General features: G+C 34.8%; 4 protein-coding genes and 2 long non-coding RNA genes across 12 annotated transcripts; 3 read left to right on the top strand and 3 right to left on the bottom strand.

Moving 5' to 3' along the window:
* The first annotated feature begins 528 nt into the window (after positions 1 to 528).
* On the top strand, positions 529 to 1,280 carry LOC147940037 (uncharacterized). The gene is made up of 2 exons (XR_015563149.1): positions 529 to 769; positions 877 to 1,280. It is a non-coding gene; the product is annotated as an uncharacterized LOC147940037 (long non-coding RNA).
* A 4,257-nt stretch (positions 1,281 to 5,537) lies between these two features.
* Positions 5,538 to 6,253, bottom strand: LOC147940036 (uncharacterized). The gene is made up of 2 exons (XR_015563745.1): positions 6,018 to 6,253; positions 5,538 to 5,748 (listed from the first exon to the last, which is right to left on the bottom strand). It is a non-coding gene; the product is annotated as an uncharacterized LOC147940036 (long non-coding RNA).
* On the top strand, positions 5,962 to 8,700 carry LOC104773591 (uncharacterized). The gene is made up of 4 exons (XM_010498235.3): positions 5,962 to 6,898; positions 8,047 to 8,150; positions 8,235 to 8,397; positions 8,514 to 8,700. The coding sequence occupies exons 1-4, from the start codon at positions 6,880 to 6,882 to the stop codon at positions 8,546 to 8,548; spliced, it is 321 nt and encodes a 106-aa protein (XP_010496537.2). The 5' UTR covers positions 5,962 to 6,879; the 3' UTR covers positions 8,549 to 8,700.
* A 329-nt stretch (positions 8,701 to 9,029) lies between these two features.
* Positions 9,030 to 10,747, bottom strand: LOC104773592 (uncharacterized). 2 transcript variants are annotated; one of them, XM_010498236.3, is made up of 2 exons: positions 10,499 to 10,747; positions 9,030 to 10,276 (listed from the first exon to the last, which is right to left on the bottom strand). In XM_010498236.3, the coding sequence occupies exon 2, from the start codon at positions 10,268 to 10,270 to the stop codon at positions 9,224 to 9,226; it is 1,047 nt and encodes a 348-aa protein (XP_010496538.1). In that variant the 5' UTR covers positions 10,271 to 10,276; positions 10,499 to 10,747; the 3' UTR covers positions 9,030 to 9,223. The 2 variants fall into 2 exon arrangements, with proteins under 2 accessions (XP_010496538.1, XP_010496539.1); XM_010498237.3 differs by having other exon boundaries at positions 9,030 to 10,273; positions 10,499 to 10,745.
* A 525-nt stretch (positions 10,748 to 11,272) lies between these two features.
* Positions 11,273 to 13,789, top strand: LOC104773594 (pentatricopeptide repeat-containing protein At4g08210). The gene has a single exon (XM_010498238.3). It carries the CDS (start codon positions 11,488 to 11,490, stop codon positions 13,558 to 13,560), a length of 2,073 nt encoding a protein of 690 aa, XP_010496540.2. The 5' UTR covers positions 11,273 to 11,487; the 3' UTR covers positions 13,561 to 13,789.
* Positions 13,790 to 14,336: 547 nt separating this feature from the next.
* Positions 14,337 to 18,834, bottom strand: LOC104773595 (oxysterol-binding protein-related protein 1C). 6 transcript variants are annotated; one of them, XR_015563743.1, is made up of 11 exons: positions 17,850 to 18,762; positions 17,418 to 17,774; positions 17,012 to 17,108; positions 16,463 to 16,902; positions 16,226 to 16,381; positions 15,971 to 16,133; positions 15,748 to 15,888; positions 15,112 to 15,342; positions 14,912 to 15,025; positions 14,569 to 14,781; positions 14,337 to 14,436 (listed from the first exon to the last, which is right to left on the bottom strand). XR_015563743.1 is itself a non-coding variant. In XM_087461461.1 (11 exons), the coding sequence occupies exons 1-10, from the start codon at positions 18,462 to 18,464 to the stop codon at positions 14,611 to 14,613; spliced, it is 2,490 nt and encodes an 829-aa protein (XP_087317587.1). In that variant the 5' UTR covers positions 18,465 to 18,834; the 3' UTR covers positions 14,337 to 14,436; positions 14,569 to 14,610. The 6 variants fall into 6 exon arrangements, 3 of the variants coding, with proteins under 3 accessions (XP_087317587.1, XP_087317585.1, XP_087317584.1); XM_087461461.1 differs by having other exon boundaries at positions 15,971 to 16,138; positions 17,850 to 18,834; XR_015563742.1 differs by having other exon boundaries at positions 14,337 to 14,781.
* Between the last annotated feature and the right edge of the window lie 1,129 nt (positions 18,835 to 19,963).

Here is a 19,963-nt window from a genome sequence, read left to right as displayed (position 1 = left end):
ATCGAAACATAGATGTGTATGACAACCCATCGTTTCATATGTATGTGTATTTTCTTTAGAATTTGGGTTTAGAAAATTATTTATTAATCCCTTTGATACATGATGATTATCTATGCATCATCGGTTCTTTTATTATTATTTAGGTTTATTGGTTATTAAGTTTGGTTTAGTATATCATTAGTTTGACAAAGAGTGTATTTTTTGTTTGAAAGAGTAATTTATACCTCAGAAATAAACATGGACTTTTACATCTCCGTTCCCGGGAACACTCGACGAGACTTCTACTTTTTTTTTCTTCTTAGCACCGTCTTTTCTAGGCCTGGGCAAACGGTTCAACCCGAAAGAACCGAACCAATATAACCGAGTTTATTCGGTTTCGGATGTCCAGTTATTAGATATAAACCGATCGGCAGAACTTTAATTGGAGTTTGATTCACGGTTCGGTTTGGTTCGGCAGACACTAACCGATCGGGTTTCTTGGTTTAAGGAAGAATCATATAAAAAGACAAAAATCTTATGTCTACTTTCATTTCTAGTTTTTTTTTCTTTACTGCGAAAGGAGAAGTCCTCTTCTCTCTCCTTTTCTTCTTCGACTCCTTCTCCTTTCTTTATTCCTTCTTAAACTTGTTCTTCACCATCTCTTCATTATCTTCTTCTTCTCTTCCCATGCGACATAATTTCTCACTCAACATCGATCCATGGCATGTGTTTATCACTGGATTCGTCTTTACCAGCCTTCTCATCACCTAACTCAAGACTAGATTCACTGGTAAGTCTTCAGATCTTATCGGTTTTCAAATTTTTTGTTTTTGTTTTTCTCTTTTTTCAGTTTTAGATGATGGATTTTTGATTGCATGTGATTCTGATGATGGTAAGACAAAGTTTGTTGGCTTTACATGGAAGAATACATCGGATCATGCCGTCATCGGATCATGCTGGCTTTATGAGATGTTGATGAATAATCATGAATCACATCTTATTGACTTGGTCTATTCTTTGGAGTGAATATGACTTTATATTATAAGAGAAAAACAAAAGGCGACTGTGAAATTTGCTATAAAAGTGGCCATGAATGTTGATAAAAAAAAAATAAAGTTATGGTCAACGTCTACTAGTTTCTTCACTAGAAGTGAATAATAACTACAAGATGTACTTATCTCATATATATATATATATATAACGATGAAAGAAACTAGTGTGAGACAATTTCCAGTATTTTTCTATAATATTAAGAAGTATTAGAAAAAGTATATAAAGCTCTCAAAAAGTATATATATTATTGTCTATGGAAACACAATTTACTATTAATGTGTTAGAGTCTCCCAAATCTCAAAGTTAAAAGGATCTAAGATATAATACATTACCCAATTTGAGAATATTATTGATTACAGAGTGGAAATCAAATCAAGATTGATAGACATGAAGCGTCATCATCTCGAGAGGGAAAATTAAGGAATTCCACACACTGAGGTGATGGAACAGATATAATATTATGTTCACATACAAAATGAGTTTAATCACTCATATGATAGAGCAAATATTGAGTATTTGAAAAGTAATCATGTTGAGACAATAAGGAAAGAAAATTACTTTGAAATCATAAGAATTATTACCCAAGACAATATAAGTGTTTTAGAGATTACATTCATTATCTAGAAGGTAAAATACTTTGTGAGAATCTCATTATTTGGCAGAACCGGTTAAGCCATTCCGGTTCAGTAATGATGCGAAAGAATAATCAGAAATTTCTGAAAACATTCACTAGAGAACCTGAAGAGTTTTCATAGTGATTTATTTGTGTGCTGCTTTACAAAGCAAGCCGATTATATGGCCTTCACCGACCCCATAAATATGGATAGTGTCAATTTTTTAGTATGTATACAAAGAGATATTGTGGATTGATCATCCACCAAATATTCTTGTTATTAACTTACAACATAGAGTTTGCAAGAGTATTTGGTTAATTGACAATGGTGGTGAAACCAAGCTATGTAATTGACATAAATGACTATATATGTCAATAAATTCACATCAGGCCAACAAATTATTATGAGTACTCCCCACTATAATTGGTTTGGGTCAGAAACCAGATATATTCCATCTAAATATGTTATACATGTTGGTTGCTCCACCACATCGATATAAGATGGGATTAGAAAGAATGTTGGAAATATGTTGGATATAGATCTCTCTTGATGATTGAATATCTCGAGATGCAGAGACTGTTTATTTAGTGAGTCAGTCTTTCCAACATGAGGAGGAAAAAATAAACAGTTGGTAAAGAAATAGATTGTAAAAAATTATCTTGATCCTCGTACTAAGAAATGTGCGCTAGAAATTAAAAAGATAATTTATTGGCAAAGTTTGCAAAGATGCTAAAAGCATGCAAGAGCCATTTTCTGATCTTGAGTGTAAAAGTCACATATATCAGTTGTTCTCCAATTAAAGTCCTAGAAGGATAAGATCAACTGCTAGTAAGTCTAAAGATTGCATGAAGTGTGATAGACTTATGGTTCTAATTATAAGCATCCTCGTAAAAGAAAAGGAGCATAAATTAATATGGCATCGAGGAAGCATAGAGTTATGAAAAATCTCTAGAAGAGATCTAGAGACTTAGACATGAGTAAAAAAGAGATTCAGGTACCTGAGAATCATTATGAAAGAAAATCTCAACAAGTTGAGTCATGTCTAGAATAAAAGGAACCAAAAAAGCAAATCGACGTCGTATTATGTTTGCGTGCAGTGTTGCAGTTCATGATGTTATGAATAAAAATCGGGGATCATAAACCGCGGTTAATAAAAAAAGTTGAAAAATGTACACAAAGAATGATTGGTTAATCATTGAAAGAAGTAACCATAGAATAGTTCAAGTCTTTTAAAGAGAAAATATTTGGATTTGTAGTCCTTACACTTGAAACTGTAAAATGAATGGGGCCTAAGGGAATCTTAATGAGATATAATGTATATTTAGTAGTACAATGATTCTCACAAATAATTGATATTGATTATGAGAAATATACTCTCTTATGGTGGAAGCAACTATTCTAGATCCCTTATGAGTTGGACAATAAGAGCAAAACTTGATTCAGTCTACCCTTAAAGTGATAATATTGCTAGAAGAAATATTTTATATCCCTCAAGAACGTTGTAAAAACGAGAAAAGTATTTGGGGAGAAAAAGATGAGAGTTTATCTCTATGAGAGAATCATGTCTATAGATCATTGTTGTTGATCTTAAGGATCTCATAGTGTGTTGAAAATAAATCGAAAAAAAACTAAGGGAAATCTTAGAGTTGTGTAAATCCGAGATTGAACACTGATTGTAATTGTGTTCAAGAAGTATTTTCAATAGAGTTTTAGGACGTAGGCATTTGCTGAACCTCGTTAAAATAAAAAATGTGTTTGTCTCTTGTTTCTTCTGCATTTACAAGTGGTTCTTGTTAAAAGAAAGGTACAAAAATAGGTTAATGATGAAAATGTTATCTGATCTCCGGTAGAGATTTCACATACCAATGAATATATAGAGAAATGATCAAAGATCAAATAGTACTCCTGAAAGATGGAGAAGTTGGGTTGTATAAGATCAGATCTTTCATAAAATTTCTTGAGTTTCCAAATTTGACATCTGATGACAGAGATGTTATCTCAAGATGCTTCAATAATCTTACATAGTAAAATGGTCTTGAAGTACCATACTAAGAAGAAGAGTTGAAAGAGACAGATTTATAAAGAGAGTATGAATGACTTCTATGTATAAGATGATTGTTTGGAAGATTATATGTAAAGGAATATTTGGGATTGAAGTTCAAATAAATCTTCTATCTGAAAGGGGTGCAAATGACTTGAAGTCCAATGACCCGAGAGAATATATGGGTTCTGTTTATAAGAGTTCAGAAAAGATGATATATATGATCATAATGCATAACCTGAAGATGATGTTTTCAGGAGGAGAAATATGATCATGTGCGTGGTTGTACTCTTTTTCCTTTATCATGGTTTTTATCCCATTGAGTTTTTTCATGAAAGGTATTTAACGAGACAACAAAAGAACAAAGATAAATATCTAAAGATATTTATTATGATTTAAATAGTGAAAGACTATCATCAAAGTCTTTGACATACATTGATGAGATCATGAGAGACGAAGATAATGATTAAGATGAGTCATTTAAGAGACCAATAGCCTGCAGACAAATGGTGATGTAAGGTGATATACATGTCCTACAAATTTGTTCAAGTGAAGATTTGGTGAACCATTTTTACCAATGCGTTTTCAAATACTACTTCAAGAAGTTACTTCATCATATTGGATTGTGACATTTTGAAGATTTCAAGTGATGCACTCAAGAGGGGGAGTAAAAGCGCGTTGCACTCTTTTTCCCTTAACTATGTTTTTTCCCACTCGGTTTTTCTGGTAAGTTTTTTAACGAGGCAGTATCTCATATGCGCATTTGGGACTACATTTTTATAATGGTCATCCAAGGGGGAGTGTTATAGATATATTATATTATGTGGACGCCCATTATCGGTCCAGTAGTATAAACCCTAAACCTTAATATTGTATACTATATATATGTTGTATCATATGCAACAGATGAATAACAAAGAGAACCATTTCCCTAAAACCTCTGTTTATAACAGTTGATAAATTAATAAATTTTATCTGCTCACAATTATAATATTATAATTACTTTAAAATATTTCACAAAATAATGATGCAAATACAACAAACAAACAATATAAAACTGTAATATACATTAAACAATTAAAATACTATAATATTCTAAAATAATAAGTATTCAGAAAGATATTTGTAGATTTTACCAAAGAATTGCAATATTAAGTAAACACTGTCTCAAACAAAATAACTTTTTTAAAAAAATATAACAATAATTTTTATTATTATATTATAATTTTTGAAAAAATGTTAATTCATGCTTTATAGCATAGGATATATCCTACTGTATGAGTAAATGACTTTTATTTCAGTAGTTCTAATGATTTTGATATAATTTGGGTTTGATTCTAAAGAGTTCATATAATGATTTTGATATTAAAGAATATTTTTTTGTATTTAAATAAATTAAAGGAAAAATTGTTGTTTTTTGGTTAACAATGTATAATAAGTAATTTCCATATTTTATTTATTATAACATGAATTTTCCGGTTTTAGTTTAAGTTTCAATATCTTAAAAACCTGTTAATGATTTTTATTTTCAGTTTTATTTAAGTTTTGAATTTTTTTTTTTAAACTAACTATTATAAGATTGAATTCATTAAACATATATAATCTTTATATTGGATATAGATATGTTTTTTTAACCATAAATGATTCAACAAAACAATTTTATTATTTTTGTTTCTAATATTAAAAAAATATATATTTTTGTTGGTCACTGGTCATACTTAGAGGGGGTATTCAACTTGATATTTTAAAGATTTAGTAGGATTTTGATATTTTAGAATTTTGAAAGATTTAATAGATTTTTAGGAGATTTGATTGTGTTTTAAAGTTTTTCTAATTAAGAAAGAAGAAAATTCTATGAGATTTTATGAGATTTTATTAGTAAATTTTGGATGGTTTTAAAATATTTTACAATACAAATAAAAAATCTATATATCAAGATATTTATTAATTCTGAGGAGATGAAGACGTAACTTATTGCCACCACCACATAGTCTAAATCTGGTCAAAATGATCCACCTAGTAACATATTCGATTATTGAGATGTGAGTTCTTGATTAAATCCTGCATCAAAGAAAATGAAGCTTCAAGCAGTGAGATGAAGAACAGAGGAAGAAGCTAAGCGAAGAAGATGAGCAAAAGGAAGAAGAAGTGTCTTGGAGAAGGTCAACGACAATTGAGGAGAAGAAAGAAGAAGACTACAAGGAAGTTGGGCTTGGTTTTCAACAAGTGGTCAGATTTTTCAATATAGACCTTTTTAGAGTAAAACGAGTTCTTGTTTGTTCTCTCTAGAAAAGAACAAAAACAGAGTAAACATAGAGAGAGAAGCAAACCTTTCTCTAGACAATAACAAAAACAGAATTATCGAACAGAAAGAATGAAAACAATATAAGAGGGAGAAGAGAGAGAGAGAGCTTGGCGAACAGAGATGGTGGTGGTTTGATTCATAGGAAGAGAGGAAGCTTCAGGTTCACCGGTGGAGAAAGTGGTTGCTGATCGACGGAGATTAGAGTTGTCGTCGGAGTTGATTTTTTTATGGATTGTTTTTTTTGTTTTTATGAAATCATTTAAAATCATACTTAGGATTTTATTAGTCATATTTGTCAACTAAAAAAACTAAAAAAATTAAAAAAACTAAAAAAAGTCTTACATAATCATTCAAGTAGCATTTTTAATAACATTAAATTTCAAGTAAGTTTTATGAATTCGTAATTAAATAACAAGAGATTTTAAATGATTTTACATAAATATGAAATTAAATAACAAGTGATTTTAAAAATACTCTAGAATCTTCAAAAATATAAGTTAGATACCCCTTTTAATCAATGATGTATTCTAACAAATGGTGTAAGAGAATGAAATAATCCTGATATTAAGTACATACGGTTATATAGTTGGTACATACATGTGATATATTTACTTTGTGGAATGTGTGGTCGAGTATTCACTTTTTTCCAAAAAAAATATATACAGTACAAGCATTACAGCTACCAATGAGAATGCGCCACGTGAGAAATCCACGTAAACGTCGCGAAACTTCTAAACACAAAACGCGCAAAGAGTCGTAAGGACGATATAAAAAATCTAGCTTAATAATCATCGCTTGTTTTGGTATATATTTTTTTTTCTTTTTAAATTAAAATCTCCTTTAGGTTGTTGTTGACGAAGAAGAAGAACCCAGAATTTTACTCTTCAATGGCTTACGTCGAAGGAGGTACGAAGAAACTACAGATCTCTCTGATGAACCTAATCGTTTTCTCTATTTCTTTTTCGAACCTAACTGTTTTGTCGATCTGATTGTTCGTTTGTCAATCCTCAAATTAATCCAATTACTTGAGCACAGATTCCGGAATTAGAAACTATTAAGCGTTGATTTCTACGGTGATTAGCTCGGTTTTGTATGGATTGATCATGACTGTTTAAAAGGGGTTTCGATTTTTTTTTTTTTTTCTTGTTAGTCTGTGTCATCATGATGAGAAGAAATTTTCATATGGTTTGTGGAAGATGTGAGATTAGGTTAGAAAAACCAATTGGAATTGAAAGCTCGATGACGATGAACGTTCTAGGCTCTGGATATCTAAATTGTGCAATTCAGGTCACACTTAAGCAAAGTTTAAAACGTTTGAGAAAATTTATATTGGGAGAGGTTAGTGATTGTGCAGATTCTTTTGGGAAATTTTAGCGTTGGCGAGCTCATGTTCAATTGTTTGTGAATGATTGATGTTTTCTCTTTAATAGAGGGATTTGATGATTTGAGTGTATAGGAAGAAAACCACAACGTTTTTGATAAATCTAATAAGCGCATTAGGAGATTCATATAATGATATATTATCTTGTCTTACATTCTTCTGCTATTGTAGAGATTAGCTGATTTCTACGGAAATTGAAATTTCGGTATCTATGGAAGTAAGGATTTATATATGCCTGAACTTGGATTGATCATGAATGTTTGTCGTTTTTTCATTTGGTATTCTCTGTCTCCATCATAAAACAATTTATGGAAGATGGAAATTAGATTAGGTCAGTTATTGTTTGTTATTTTACGGTTCTCAGGAATCTAATTTGTATAGAAAGTTCGATGTGGCGACATTTTGAACTTTTAATATCTAAATTGTGCTATTCAGGTCACCCTTAAGGAAGTTTGAATGTTGATATTGGTAGATGTTAGTGAATAATGTCTGAGTAATTGTTAAACTTGCATTCGTTCGAGAAATTTAGTGTAAGCGAGATCATGTTCAATGGTTTGTGAATCACTGATGCTCTGTCTCCTAGAGAGAAGAGAAACATTCTTAAAATACAGATCGTTACCGCAAATATTAACTGTTTTTTGACACTGACAAACTATTATTGAACATGTACCAGGTGTGGTTAAAGCGAAGCGACCAATATGGAGACTGAGGACGATCAAAGATTTTTTCTTGTCCATCATTAATCTGATACAAGTCTTCTTTATGACCATGTTCTCGGTGAGGTTTTACTTCCATTTCTTGAGTTATTACATTCCATAATCTGAGCTGTCACAAGCTATGGCTAACTTGAATATTGGTCAGATGGAGAAATCAGATGCTTACAGGAAAGGTTCTAAGGCTAACAAGAAGTGGGGTGGCGGCGGGGGTGGTGGTGGTGGTGGTAGCGGTGGTGGCCCCCCTCGACCTCCTCGTGGGGGCCTAGACAATGTGCGTGGCTTGAATGATATCCGTGGAGCTGACCACAGTAAGTAACCCGAGATGAATTTGATATTTAGTCCTTTTGGATGATAATGTGAATGATTCATAGTTTGATTTTGACATGAATTTGATGAATGGAAAATTTTATTGGTGGTTTTTCAGATTCCCTACCGGCATGTGGCTCGTGCTGTGGCTGAGCCTCGTTCATGTGGAGCGCCTAAGAATAAGCGAACGAATTATATCATATACATATTATCTAGTGTTGAAACGATGCCTTGTAATTTGAGGAAGCAATGAACGAAGATTCTGGTGTATTTTTATTTGCGTCTAATCAAGCTTTTTGTATTTAGATGGACGTGTGAAGTTGTCCACCTCTAATAGTTCGTAAATTACATCCAACTTAAATACAGTATTTGGGTAGAGATTCAAGTGAAGAAATTGTGTTGTCAACGAAACTAACTAAGTAGATGTGTCAATTTGAATTTGAAGCATTGCTTTAGATTGCAATGTTGCTTTTAAACACCGTGTGTAATCATCTCACAAGTTGATTGCTTGGTGTTTATGGAAGGATCTAAGTTAAATGATGCCAGCAAAAAGATTGATATTTTCTTCATCACACTACCGCAAATCTCCTCTTCAACTTTGCAGAACTATGCGGTTCCTGAGGTCATTCACCAATTTCTTTTTCAATTAAGTCCCGAACGTTTTGTTGTTGATCATAAGGAAACATAATGTATATGCATTCTGTTGTTCTGATTGAGCTCATTAGCAAGAAATTAATTAAACTAGAATTTTTCTGAAACAAGAACAAAATAAAAGTTAACAGATGCATGATCAGGAACCAATGCGAACGCTGAACCTTTTCTCTAATCTCACTGAGTATGTAAACTACCCTGCACATCATTAGCAGCTTGTTTTTTCCCTCTCAAAGCGGTAGAGTAGGAAACCTTAACACCAAGTCTTTCTTCAACCAAACTAATGAGATTTTTCGGTTTTAGAGAGTTGAGTTCACCTTGATAGTTCTCGCGCAAAACAGATGCAACTAATTGTGGTGTCCCTATTCTTTTATCTCTTCTTGTACCTGTCGTTAACCGAGAGCATGTATGCATCTTGTTATAAGTTCTAACAGAGAAACGATCCAAATTCTTAAGCATCGACACTCGTAGAGACCATTTGCAACTACTATCACGACATTTCAACACGTATAATCTAGTCGATGACTTGAACGTAGCGACCTCAAAACAGTTTCGGATTATACCTCTGTCAACTACATCTTGAACCGCCTGCTTACTCTCAAATTCTTGACCTATACTCAAACCAATACCATCTTCCCATTCAAGACTTCCAACCTCATCCCCTCGTACATCAGGTGTACTATCAACATCAACAAACATACCAGAGTTATCCACGTACGCAACATCATCACACGGATCCAACGGCGCATACTGTCCCAACGGTTCAAATCCTACGTTACCATCATTAACTCTAGAACCACTAGGAATCTCATCATTCCTTACATCAATTCCACTTCTTCCATCCTCTCTCGAAACTTGCTCACCACAGCTCTGGTTCTGTTCAACACCTTCGACGAGTTCCACATGCAAAACATCTCTACGCTGATTCTGATCTCCTTCCATTAAATATCCTAGAACATCTTCATCATCCAAGATATACGTTTGCCTCTTGGGATCCTCAAGCAACGGGATGTAACTTAACCTCAACATTGAGGTAGCTTCGTCTAACATAATCTTCTTGCATATTCTATTAACCAACCCTGAATAAGTGAACTCCTCCAGTAACCCTTTCATCACCAGTGTGTAAACCCTATCTTCTTTTCGATTCCATCTTACATCGTTTCCGTTCTTTGAATAATATCCTCCGTAATCAAAACGTACGACTGTGCAGTGACCATCTTTCATTTTCTTCTAACCAAAGAACAAAAGAGAACAAGAACACATTAGTAATATATTACTTTTTTCACAGTCTAGCACATTTTAACCTCTGGAGTCCATAAATAGTTCCCAGTGCATATATTCTTACATTATTTAAGGATTCAGTGAGCATAGGGAAAAAAAAAAGCTTAATTGAAATCCTAAACTGGAAACAGAAGCACAATAATACAAGAAGAAAGGACCAGAAAAAAAAACCTGTAGATTGAAGTTTTGGCTTTAGCAAAGAAGAGCTCGTTGGAGGAGGACGACGAGTCGACGGCGAAGGATGAAATTTTCAGATTGACCCTAAATCATGAGATCTGTCTTCCTTTCCGTGTTGAACATCGTGCCGGTTATAGTTTTCTCAAACAAACTATATCCCGTTTTAAGTTAATCAAACAGTGTGACGTTTCGGGTTTCTCCAAACAAACTACTCCGTTTTTATGTTAATACATGGTTCGCTATGTTTTTGCAAAGTGCGAGTACTAAGACTTAAAAGAAGACAAGACAAACATGTCCGAAAACAGCTAAAATCAACAATAACTATTTGTCAAATATTTTTTTATATCCAAATTTTAACTCTGTAAATAACAACTTAAACTATATTAAAATTTAAATTTGTTAACTAAACTATATAAAATGTTGTCAATTTCAACTTCTGTTCGAACAGTATTAAATTAGAGTTTAATAATGTTGAGTCAGACAGTCCGTGATATTAACGTAGCATTGGGACTTACCAAATCAACTTCGTTTTGGTCATTTTTAGGTATTTTATAGCAAGAAATTATAAAAAATGAAGTCTCACAGCACATTCGAAAACGGACTCCAATAACTTTTTTTGTCAAACGTTTTGTTTCTCGTCACAACACACCTAAAAAATAACCAAAACAATTTAGTTTTGGTTATTCCCAGTGCCATGTGGATGCCACAAATCATAACATCATTAAACTATGATTTAAAATTGTTCGAACACAAGTTAAAATTGACAACATTTTATATAATTTAGGTAGCAAATTTGAATTTTAATACAGTTCAGATTGTTATTTGCAGGATATTGAAGTTTAGGTATGAAAATCGTTTCGCAAATAGTTGAGATTGATTTTGACCATTTTTCAAAGTTCAAACCCGTGTTATCACTTTCTAGAAGCTTTTGTGGTTCCTAGAATGAGGAACTTATAACGTTTTGTTATATTTTGATACTGTAAATGGCTATGGACTTCAAACTTATAGCAGCAGGGTTGCGTCATTGTGGGAAAATACAAGCTTTAAAGCGTGGGGAATCGATTCAGGCTCATATAATCAAACAAGGGATCTCTCAAAATGTGTTCCTTGCTAATAACGTGATCTCAATGTACGTGGATTTCAGGCATTTGGGTGATGCACATAAAGTGTTCGATGAAATGACTGAGAGAAATATTGTCACCTGGACGACGTTGGTTTCTGGGTATACTTGTGATGGAAAACCCAATAAGGCTATTGAATTGTACAGAAGCATGTTGGAATCCCAAGAAGAAGAAGAAGGGCCTAACGAGTTTATGTATTCTGCGGTTTTGAAAGCGTGTGGGTTAGTGGGTGATCTTCAGTTGGGTCGTTTGATTCATGAAAGAATTGCTAAAGAGAATCTGAGTAGTGATGTTGTTTTGATGAATGCTGTTGTAGATATGTATGTTAAGAATGGGAGGCTTAGTGAAGCTAATAACAGTTTTAGGGAGATTTCACGGACTAATTCAACTTCTTGGAACACTCTTATTTCTGGTTATTGTAAAGCAGGTTTGATTGACGAAGCGGTTAGTTTGTTTCACCGAATTCCCCAGCCAAATGTTGTGTCTTGGAACTGTATGATCTCAGGATTTGTCGATAAGAGTAGTCCTCGTGCGTTGGAGTTTCTAGTTAGGATGCAGAGAGAAGGACTTGTGTTAGATGGTTTTGCTTTACCGTGTGGCCTTAAAGCTTGCAGTTTTGGAGGCTTATTAACAATGGGTAAACAGTTGCACTGCTGTGTTGTAAAGTCAGGTCTGGAGTCTAGCCCGTTCGCACGCTCTGCTCTTATTGATATGTACGCGAACTGTGGCTCTCTAATTGATGCAGCTGATGTTTTCCATCAGGGAAAACATGCCCTGTGTAATAGTGTTGCTGTTTGGAATTCTATGCTCTCAGGGTTTTTCATCAACGAGGAGAATGAAGCAGCATTAGCTCTGCTTTTGCGGATGCATCAGTCAGATTTGTGTTTTGATTCCTACACTCTAAGTGGTGCTTTAAAGATATGCATCAACTTAGTCAACTTGAGACTTGGGCGTCAGGTACATGGTTTAGTTGTAACCAGTGGTTATGAGTTGGATTGCATCGTAGGAAGCTTTCTTGTTGATTTACATGCAAACTTCGGGGATATACAAGATGCGCATAAACTGTTTCATAGACTTCCAAATAAAAATATCATCGCTTTCTCTGGCCTGATACGAGGCTGTGTGAAAGCAGGTTTCAATTCTGTAGCTTTTTATCTGTTCAGGCAATTAATCAAGTTAGGACTCGATGCTGATCAATTCATCGTCTCAAGTATTCTCAAAGTCTGCTCGAGTTTAGCGACTCTTGGATGGGGCAAACAAATTCACGGGTTGTGTGTAAAGAAAGGTTATGAATCAGAGCATGTCACAGCGACAGGACTAGTACATATGTATGTAAAATGTGGTGAGATAGACAATGGTGTAGTGTTATTTGATGGTATGTTGGAACGAGATGTTGTCTCTTGGACAGGGATAATTGTTGGATTCGGACAAAACGGACGAGTAAAAGAAGCGATTCAGTATTTCCACAAGATGATCAGTTCGGGAGTTGTACCAAATGAGGTAACTTTTCTGGGGCTTCTTTCTGCTTGCCGACATTCTGGGCTACTTGAAGAAGCAAGACTATTCCTAGAATTGATGAAATCTGAATATGGGCTTATACCGTATCAAGAGCATTATTATTGTGTAGTTGATCTTCTTGGTCAAGCTGGGCGATTCCAAGAGGCAGAAGAATTGATAAACCAAATGTCGTTGAAGCCAGATAAAACAATATGGATGTCTCTGCTCACTGCCTGCGGAACTCACAAGAATGCCAGACTGGTTACCGTAATTGCTGAGAAATTGCTCACGGCGTTTCCGGAAGATCCATCTGTTTATACATGTCTTTCAAATGTTTATGCTACGTTGGGCATGTGGGATCAGTTAAGTGAAGTGAGAGAAGCTGCTAAGAAGTTGGGGGCTAAAGAATCTGGAATGAGCTGGATCGAGATTGCCTGAAGCAAAATGTAAATTGTAGGGTCATCTACGCACTCAAATGAAAAGCTTCTTTAACCTCATCTCTCCCTGGCTTGCTAGAAGTTGAAGATTCTTGAAGGCATGTTTTCCCCTTGTTTTTTTTTAAAAAATTTGGCTAGGGAATACTTTAATGCTAGTTAAACAAATTATTGTAATTATATTACAAACCTTCTCATTTTATTGAAAAATATGGACGTTAAAGATTCTCTAACATCGTGTATCATCTGTTAAAAGGACATCAGACAATTCATTTCAATGCAGATGTGGCTTTTCCTTGATTGGAAGCGCATATGAAAGAGCTTTTGTAATTTTATCATCTAATCAACATTTACTAAAAGAGCATATAAGGGAGCATTTACAAGCTGCAAATGCTCTTATATGTTCTCTTCCTCAATGCTGAGTTTAAGTGTATAATAAGTAAGTTATGGTTATAACTTGTAAGCATAATAATGGTACATATATCTGAACAAAGTTCTTACTCAGATGCCATCTACAGTACTACTCTTGTCATCTCACAAAACTAATATTCTCTGTCTTCTCTGTTTTGAAGGAAACAACCTTTTTCACGTCCACTAGAAATGGTGATTAACATGTTCCACGTATGGGCTTTGAACGTGACCGCCTTGGATATATGATGCATCCTGAAATATGGTGACAATCGCCATATATTGTTCGTGCTCCGATCCGATTAGTTGTTCTACTAACTGATGAGTGTGTTCTGAAACCTTCATTCAGATGTAGTAAAGTCCCCAGAAAAGTAACTGTATTCCTTTTGGTTATTCAATATATAGCCATATATGATTTTGCAGCACATTCTTCCACTTACAAGGACTGGACAAATTTTGGGTATGAGGCGAACTATTTCATGATATACAAAGAACAAAAAAAAAAAAAAAAAAGACTGAAGGGTAAATGGTCCTGTAATGTGAAATGGCGAGTAAAGAATAATGAGATGAAAAATAATAAAAAAAGATACGAGGAAGTTAATACTTCGTGATCTAAGAATCGAATTGGCTTATAATTTCTTTTTTTTTACTCTATCATTTGTTGATCGGAATCGACGTGGCCGAAGATGTCTGGACAGTCTGCCCATAATCCATTCTCTCGGGCTTCCCAGTAACCTCCTTTGTATCGGTAAGACTCACTTCCTTTCTCCTTCATGAACCACCTCGGCTTCCATCCTCTCTCCTGCATCTTCCTAGCCTGTCTCATCATACGGCCCAGTTTATAGCTTTGTGAGTTCTAATTCAGTATATATTTCTGAGAAAACCAAAACATAGGAACAAAAACCAAAAGAAAAGAAATTGTGCAGTGGTGGTGCAACTTGTATTACCTGACGTTGTCGCTGTTCCAGCCGCAACTTCTCTGTGTTGGCCATTTCAAACTCTCCATTTTCCAGATACCTCTGGTCAGGTCTCAGTCTTGAATCCGTTGGTGGCAGCCTCTCCTAAATTAATTTCTCCTTCAGGTCTGAATGTCTCCTTAATAAATTCATTTATGAAAATAACAAACGGAGTTCTCTATGGAATTTACCTTCAGCCCAGGTGTAAGCTCATTCAACGTGATTGCGAAACGTGTTAGATTATACTTTGTTGCGTTTCCAGGAGGTTTGCTCCGTTTCCAGAGAAGTTGAGCTCCTGACATAGCTTCACTCAGTTTTCCCTTCCCAGAACAATCACCCGTGACAAAGTGCATGCTCTCATCCCATTTCCCAAACATAGTTGCAACTGTCTTCCCATTTTTGTCTTGAACTATACCATGAACCTGTGACAAGGACAAGTTACTTAATGCCCCACAACGTAGATCTCAAACTATCACAGCTACATCTGGGAAGAGAAACGTAACCAAAATATCTCATTCCAAAACCAAACTTTTACTTTGGAAATAAAACAGTAACAATACCTTATTCCAAAACAGAGCAAAATACACTGAAATTCTTTCGTATGTATAGAAAAGTACGTTTTGTATTACTATATAACATATAATATCCATTGAAGTATGATTTCTATTCGATACAAAAATGGAACGAGAGCCAAACCAAACTGAAACTTTCCAACTTGAACAAAACCAAAAAATAGGTTCTAATTTAGTTATAATTTTCTCGATAAACGACTAACCAAATGTCACTCCTAATCACAATATGTGAACATGATCAAAGTTAAAACGCACCTGATGAGGATTTCGGTCTATGATGGACTGCTCCTTGAATTTAAGTTTACATGAGTATTCAGCACTGCCCTCAATACGCATTGTACCGTAATGATCACAGTACAATTTACCAAGTATGAGATTGTATATTGATGTAGTCACCTATAAGTTGAAAGAAAGAATAGTATCAGTGAAAAAGTAACATACAAAATGGTTATTTGCTTGGTAAAGGTTTGATTGGTACCTTACTCCACTGAAGGATTTCTCCATCGTCAAATTGCAAAGTCAATACACCAACAGGATCGAGCTGAATAGATCGACCCCAGAATTTGCTCCTCAGATTGCTGTCTCCCCAGAATTTCCATCCCGTGCCATCACAATGGCATGCCACAACCATAGGATGATGGCTGACCTGACACCAAAACGAATAAGAGGTCTGAATAGCTATAGCAAATGAGTAAAACAGAGAAAAGTACATTTGCGTGTGGTGAACTGAAACCTTTTCTGAGAAAAATCGAAGGCCTTTGTCTGGATAGTCTGCCTCGTAAGTTTCACCTAACAATGGATTAAAAGGTTTGCAAATTCTTCCTTCGGTTGATGCATACCCAGATACAGCAAAAGCAGCTACATTAAGAATCCTCATGAGGCTATTTCCCTGAAAAAGTTCCACGTACTTAGCAACATTCAAGATGCTACCATAAGGGTTTAAGATGGGACAAGCGTTCAGATGGTTTACCCTTTTGCCATATTCAAATGCTCGGTCAAGAAGGTATGAATATTCCAAATCCTCAAAACATTTCTGTAAAGAAGATAGTGGCTCGTTGAAGTAAACAGGAAGACAGACTTTTGTTAGATCCTTGCCTATATTGTCTTTGATCATTGACCAAAGGCTAACACTTTTCTCTTTTTCAACCGGATCAGGTAAATTCTTCCTCCTTTTAACACGAGGATAGTTGCATCCAATAGTCTTGATGGAAGGATCAATATCATCTTCTGACTCAAAGCCACCATCATCAGACGAAAATGATGATGTACGAAAACCAGAACCACTACTCTTGAAAGAACTTGAAGAAAGAAAGTCACGTGTATCAAAAAAGGTATTTTCTTCCTCATCATATTCTTCCTCGGCAGCATCACCTCGTTCATTATCATCTTCAGATTCGGTGGCAGTACCTTCTGAGATAAAAAGGAACCAAGTCAAATGCAAACGCGAATCAAAACATAGGTACATGAAAGAGATATATCCAGGAATGCTAGGCTCGAGAATGGGAAGCTGGTAACTCACCACTGAACTTCTCATGTCTTAAATCACTGGAACCTCCATTTTCAGCCTGCCTTTGACTCTCATCTACAACTGTGTTTTCCAGATCTACCTTTTCTGTCTAGAGAACAATACAGGAAGAGCAGTATCTTAGCAGAACATAGCCGGAAGAGAGAACAAATAAACAAATTTTCATACTACTAAACTCTCTAGTAAAGTTAGCAGATTTTCTAAAACACTATAAACACAAAGGATGCGGGATACAATACCCAGCAAAATCAACAAAATTCACAATTTTTTCCTCAAGTAGAACACCGATAGATCATAACAGCCTCTCCAAATCAATACGACCATTGCACACAGATTATAGCAGTCAACATGAGATCTCAGTGAAAGATTTTAGTAGCTTTTTGTTGTTAAGTTGTAATACCTCCAACTGCCTAAGGGTATCAATGAGAAGCCACTGCTTTTGCTTGAGAAGCACCAGCTGGCTCTGGAGTGCTGAGAACTCAGACTTCATGATTTGCTCACAGTCCTGAATAGCTAACTCACTTACTCCTTCCTCAATCAACCTTAGCCTAAGCTTTTCAGTCGACATGGCCAAATTGTTAGTCGGAGCCATCAATTCACTGTTAGACATCCTTGGAAACATATCTTTGACAGCTAGTAAAGCCTCGACCCAAGTTGTTCGGTCCTCTCTTGTCTCTGCACGCAAGTGAAGCCTCTTGGTGCCAGTGAATATAGAAAACCTCTTATCATCTGATCTACTCTCCCTAACTGAAGAAACCTACACAGGACAAATAAAATCATCATGAATAAAAATAGTTTCAATCACAGTATGGATATGATCAATTTGCTGAACCTTGAGATGGACTTCTCCGAATGGCTTGCGCCGGAGTTGGCAACTACTACTGCTTCCACCACGCCTATGATGCCTAGAGATCATACGAGCAGACTCATCTCCGATGACTTTAGATCCTTTCTCAGTTTCAGGACTAACAAAGATCTTATCAGGTCCATGGATTTTATAATAAGAAAGCACACCATCTTGCAACACAAACCACCTAGGTCTCCATCCTCTACCATAGTTCACCCACTTATACAAAATCCCAGCGATTCCATTCCCAACGATATCGTTAATCTTAACATCAACCGGAGGTTCTCTAACCGCCGCCGGCAAAGCCAAAACGCGTTGCCCCAATCGATTCGCGACATCACTCTGGTGATTAAACGAGAGACTACGGATGAGATTGTGACTATCAGATTGACCTGAATGATGATGATGATGATGATGATGATGATGATGATTATAACTCTGAGAAGCAGATCGAGTCATAATCGGTTCGGATCTCGCTGAATTAAACGGTGCTGCTGCGGAGGAGGTAGCGTATATAGGTAGAGGCGGTTGTGGCTCCGGTAACGGCGGCATCGAAGGAGAGTGATCGGAGACAGTGGAAACGCAACAGAAGGGATGCATGTGGTGGTAGTAAGAGAAAGTCTTTTAAGATGAGAAATCGAATAGATTGAGTCCGTTGGATCCGATGATTGTGCGGCGGATGAAGACGACGGTGGTGGAGAGAAGAGAGAGAGTAACGTTCATGGCAGAGAGAGAGAGAGAGATGATTTTGAGAAATGATGAAGAAAGGGGAGAGAAGAGAGGTTGTTGAAAAATTTTGGTCAGAGAAGAAAAGCGAAAAGTTCGGTAGGAGAAAGAAGAAGAGTCACCGGAGAGGCCAAACCTTTTTTTTTTTTTTAATTTACTAATTTTGTTTTTTTTTTCTTTTCTGCTTTTTAAAAATATATATTGGAATGACTTGAACGAAGGGGCCAAAAAATTCGGTGCCGTCGTTGAAGTGTTGTTTCTGACGTGGCGAGGAATAGTAGATTCGTCACTTGCAGGGTTTTTTTTTTTTTTTTTTTTAAGTAAAAGGAATTTTACTGATAATACTAAGAATTAACCCGAAAATTCATTTTTGAACATGACATTTTTTTTTGTTAATTATTACAATCAATTTTTATTGTGGGTCTTCAAACTGATTTTATTATTTTCAAACAGATTTTGGGGAATATTTTAATAGCCTGTGTGTTTAGTAGAATTAAAAACAGCATATTTTGTTTTTGTGTGGTCATAAATTTCATTATTAACATAAATTTATATTAAAATTTTCACAGCAGTTTTAGCAAAAAAAACTTGAAGTTTAAAGTTATTTACAAAGAATGTCATTATGATTAAGACATTAAAAAAATCGAATAAAACAAATCTCGAGATAATCTTTTTATATCTTTGTTCCCAAAATTATCTCGATTTTCAATGCTAATTAAACCAATCAAACAACATTCAATACTTTAAAATTATAGAAACTAGAATATCTTAATTACATATTCGATTTAGATTATATGGAAACCGGAAATCATATAATTAATAGCAAATGGAAACCAATATCGCATATTCTAAATCATTGGTATATTACTCGCATATTTCATATAAGCTTTCTAAATCTTATTCAAATATTCTGAAATTGTGAGATCTTGAAAATATTATCTACTTTCTCGACAAGTTTATCGCTAATCACTTACCTACAACCCTAGGATCTCCTTATAAGAGAGTATAGCGTAAATCAATAACTTAATTAATGAAATAAATAATCCTTAGAATCAAAACATAGTTTGAGCGAACATATTGGAAAGGTAAAAAAACAACAATAATTATAATTAAAATTTTCTGCTTGTGTGTTTCGTTTTTTTGGTGTTATGAGCTGTGGTGTATGAGCAGTATTTATAGACTTATAAGGATATTGAACATATTGATTTCAGCAACAATCAATATGTTAGTATACTCTCCTAATAGCTCAATATGTTCAAAAAACAAAAACTTAGAACATATTGATTGTTGCTGAAATCAATTTTATAATATTGAACATATTGATTTCAGCAACAATCAATTTTTTGTTTTTTTCCAGCAACAATCAGTTTACA

The sequence above is a fragment of the Camelina sativa genome, chromosome 8 (genome assembly GCF_030686135.1).
Source record: "Camelina sativa cultivar CO46 ecotype springtype chromosome 8, ASM3068613v1".
NCBI classification, from domain to species: Eukaryota; Viridiplantae; Streptophyta; class Magnoliopsida; order Brassicales; family Brassicaceae; genus Camelina; species Camelina sativa.
The sequence above is the reverse complement of the archived record's forward strand: the minus strand, read 5'-3'. Positions and strand labels throughout refer to the sequence as shown.